General features: G+C 67.6%; 1 protein-coding gene across 1 annotated transcript; it reads left to right on the top strand.

The window, feature by feature from the left end:
• Nucleotides 1-730: 730 nt before the first annotated feature.
• EMIHUDRAFT_373224 (hypothetical protein) lies at nucleotides 731-1,462 on the top strand (the record flags this gene model as incomplete). Its single annotated transcript, XM_005789348.1, has 1 exon — nucleotides 731-1,462. A coding segment is annotated over one exon (678 nt), but the record flags the coding sequence as incomplete, so codon positions are not given.
• Between the last annotated feature and the right edge of the window lie 989 nt (nucleotides 1,463-2,451).

Raw genomic sequence — 2,451 nt, 5'->3', positions numbered from 1 at the left:
CGCGGCTGCCGCATCTTTGATTTGCTGTGTGAGTGTTGAGGTGATGCGAGCGCGCGTGCGCGCGGCGCGCGTGCCGTTTTGGGTCTCTTTTATACCAGTGATGAAATGTAAACCGACTTTACCACGCGCGCGCACGCGCACGCCGCGCTCCTCGACTCTCTCGCACCCGCCCCGAGCCACGCCCCTCACGAGATAGGCGGCTGCGACCCTGAGAGTGCGCAGCGGTGCCGCTGGCGTGCTCACCACACCCGCCCATCATTCCTGCACGCACTGCCCGGTCTGGTCGGGGCGTGGGGCGAGATCTGGCATGGCGGCGCGCTTGAACTGAGCGCCTTCGATCGTCTCGCGGCGACTGCTCGCAGGCCGGGCGGCCAGAAACTGTGCCGCTCAGCCATCCGCCGAAGCGAGCGCGCCGGCGGCGGTCCGCCGCCGGCGCGCTCGGCTCAGTGTCTTCAACCCGCCGGTGGGGAGCTCCGCTTGCGGGCAACGATTGACATGCGGGCAGCCTCGCTGTCCGTGAATCAAGCACTCTTCACGGACGATTTGATTGTGGAAACACCCAATCTTTCCACCACTTATCGCTGTCACAGCTGATTCAGCTGTGGCAGCCGCACAGTAGGCTGTGCCAACTGTGCAGAGTGTGTGAGCAGCAGCGAGGAGCTGCTCTCCAGGCTTCTGTCGCAAAGAGCTGCATGCCACCGAAGGCGCTGTCGAGGTTCGCCGAGCGCGGCGCAGGTTGGTGGTCTTCCAGCACGGACGAGTACGTCGGCACCGTCGAGGAGCTCACGGGCCACCTCAAGGAGCTGATCGAGCACGAGCGCGACCTGCGCGAGAACGACGAGCTCCCCGACGTGGCGCCGCCGCCCGTCGTCAGGCGTAAGACCTTCAAGCAGCTCGGCACGCCCACTGCGCAGGCCGAGGTGCTGATGGCGGCGCGCGAGGAGCTCACGCCCGATGAGCTGCGCGAGGCGGCCGAGGACGAGCGCGACCGGCTGGAGGAGGCGGGCGAGATCGACCACGTCGCCGACGCGCAGCCCGAGCGCCCTCCAGATTTTGCCAGCTTGCTCAACGTCCACCTCGAGGTGCGCTGGCCGTATCGCGTGCCGGACCAGGCGAAGAAGCGCGGCTACAAGACCCACTACATCTGGGCGGAGGGCGAGGTGGTCGAGATTGCCGACGGCACGACTACGAAGCGCACGCCGCAGTGCAAGACGGTCCTTGCGTGGGGCGCGGTGCGCATCAAGTGGCCGAAGGACAGCCGCTACGACGAGGATGAGTCGTTCACCTGGACCGTCTTGGTGGAGGACTCGTGGCGCAAGGAGAAGCACCTCGGCTGGCGCTTCGCCAAGCCGGAGCTGGCGCGGCGCGGCGCGGCGGCACGCGCGGCAAAGCGCGCACGGGCTGACACCTCGTAGTGGGCGGTGCGCCACGGTGGGGTCACGGCAGGGGGTGCTCACACTGCGCGGCCGCTGCCAGAGCGCGAAATTTCGCGACTTCGTGCTCGTGTATCTTTAGTCAGAGACATGTCTGGAGGATAAGGAGTATAGCAGTGTGATCCCCGGCATTAGTACAGTCATTGCAGTGCGCTTTGTGGTTGTTCCGGGCATATTTTCATCTGACCCCTCTGGCCTACCATGGGCTCTAACTGTGTACCCGTCTTAGCGGCGAGGCGCGGGACCGTCTGTGGCGAAGTGGGTCGCGTCCCCCGATTTCCTCAACTCACGGTCCACGCCCTTTACCAGAGACGGGCTACCACGGAGCCTTGCCCCGCAAAACGGTCTGCCGAACGATCTCCATCAGTCCAGTCACCCGGCGCGCCATGCGAACAAGCTCCCGCCGCAAGCGCCGAAGAGGTACCCGTCGCGCCCCCATGCCAAGACGAGCTCCTCTCCGCGTCTGCCGTCGGGCAGCGTGCACTCCGCCACGGGGCGGAGGGAGCTGGCATGGGCGGTGCCCTCGCCGCCTTCACGTTGGTCCAGCGAGTAGAGCAGCACGCGGCATCCCGCCGCCGCCGCGACGATGGTGGCGGCGACGGCGGGCTCGGCGGGCGCGAAGCCGAGCCACTCGACGGAGGACCGGTGGCCGAGGAGCAGCGTCGCGCGCCTAATCTCGGACAATCTCGGACACTCTCGGCTTCGTCTCGGGCACCGTTGGCCGAACAGCGGCGTCGCGCGCCCGTTGCGCCGGACGGGCGGCGGCGCACCCGGCGGGCCGATGTCCCAAACCACGGCCGACCGCCCGCCTACAGCCGAGAGGTGGCCGCGAGCTGGCCGAAGAGTGGCCGATGCCCCCAGCCACGGCGGACCGGCCGCCTGCGCTGGCGCAGAAGCGGCCGGACGAGTCCCACGCGACCGGACCAACCTAAAGGTTGTAACAAGCCGTCTCCCCTCCACCCGCACTCCACACACACACATCCCTCCCTGGCTCCACCCGCTCGCCTTGCGCTCGTAG

The sequence above is a fragment of the Emiliania huxleyi genome (genome assembly GCF_000372725.1).
Source record: "Emiliania huxleyi CCMP1516 chromosome Unknown EMIHUscaffold_1291, whole genome shotgun sequence".
Lineage (NCBI taxonomy): Eukaryota > Haptophyta > Isochrysidales > Noelaerhabdaceae > Emiliania > Emiliania huxleyi.
The sequence above is the reverse complement of the archived record's forward strand: the minus strand, read 5'-3'. Positions and strand labels throughout refer to the sequence as shown.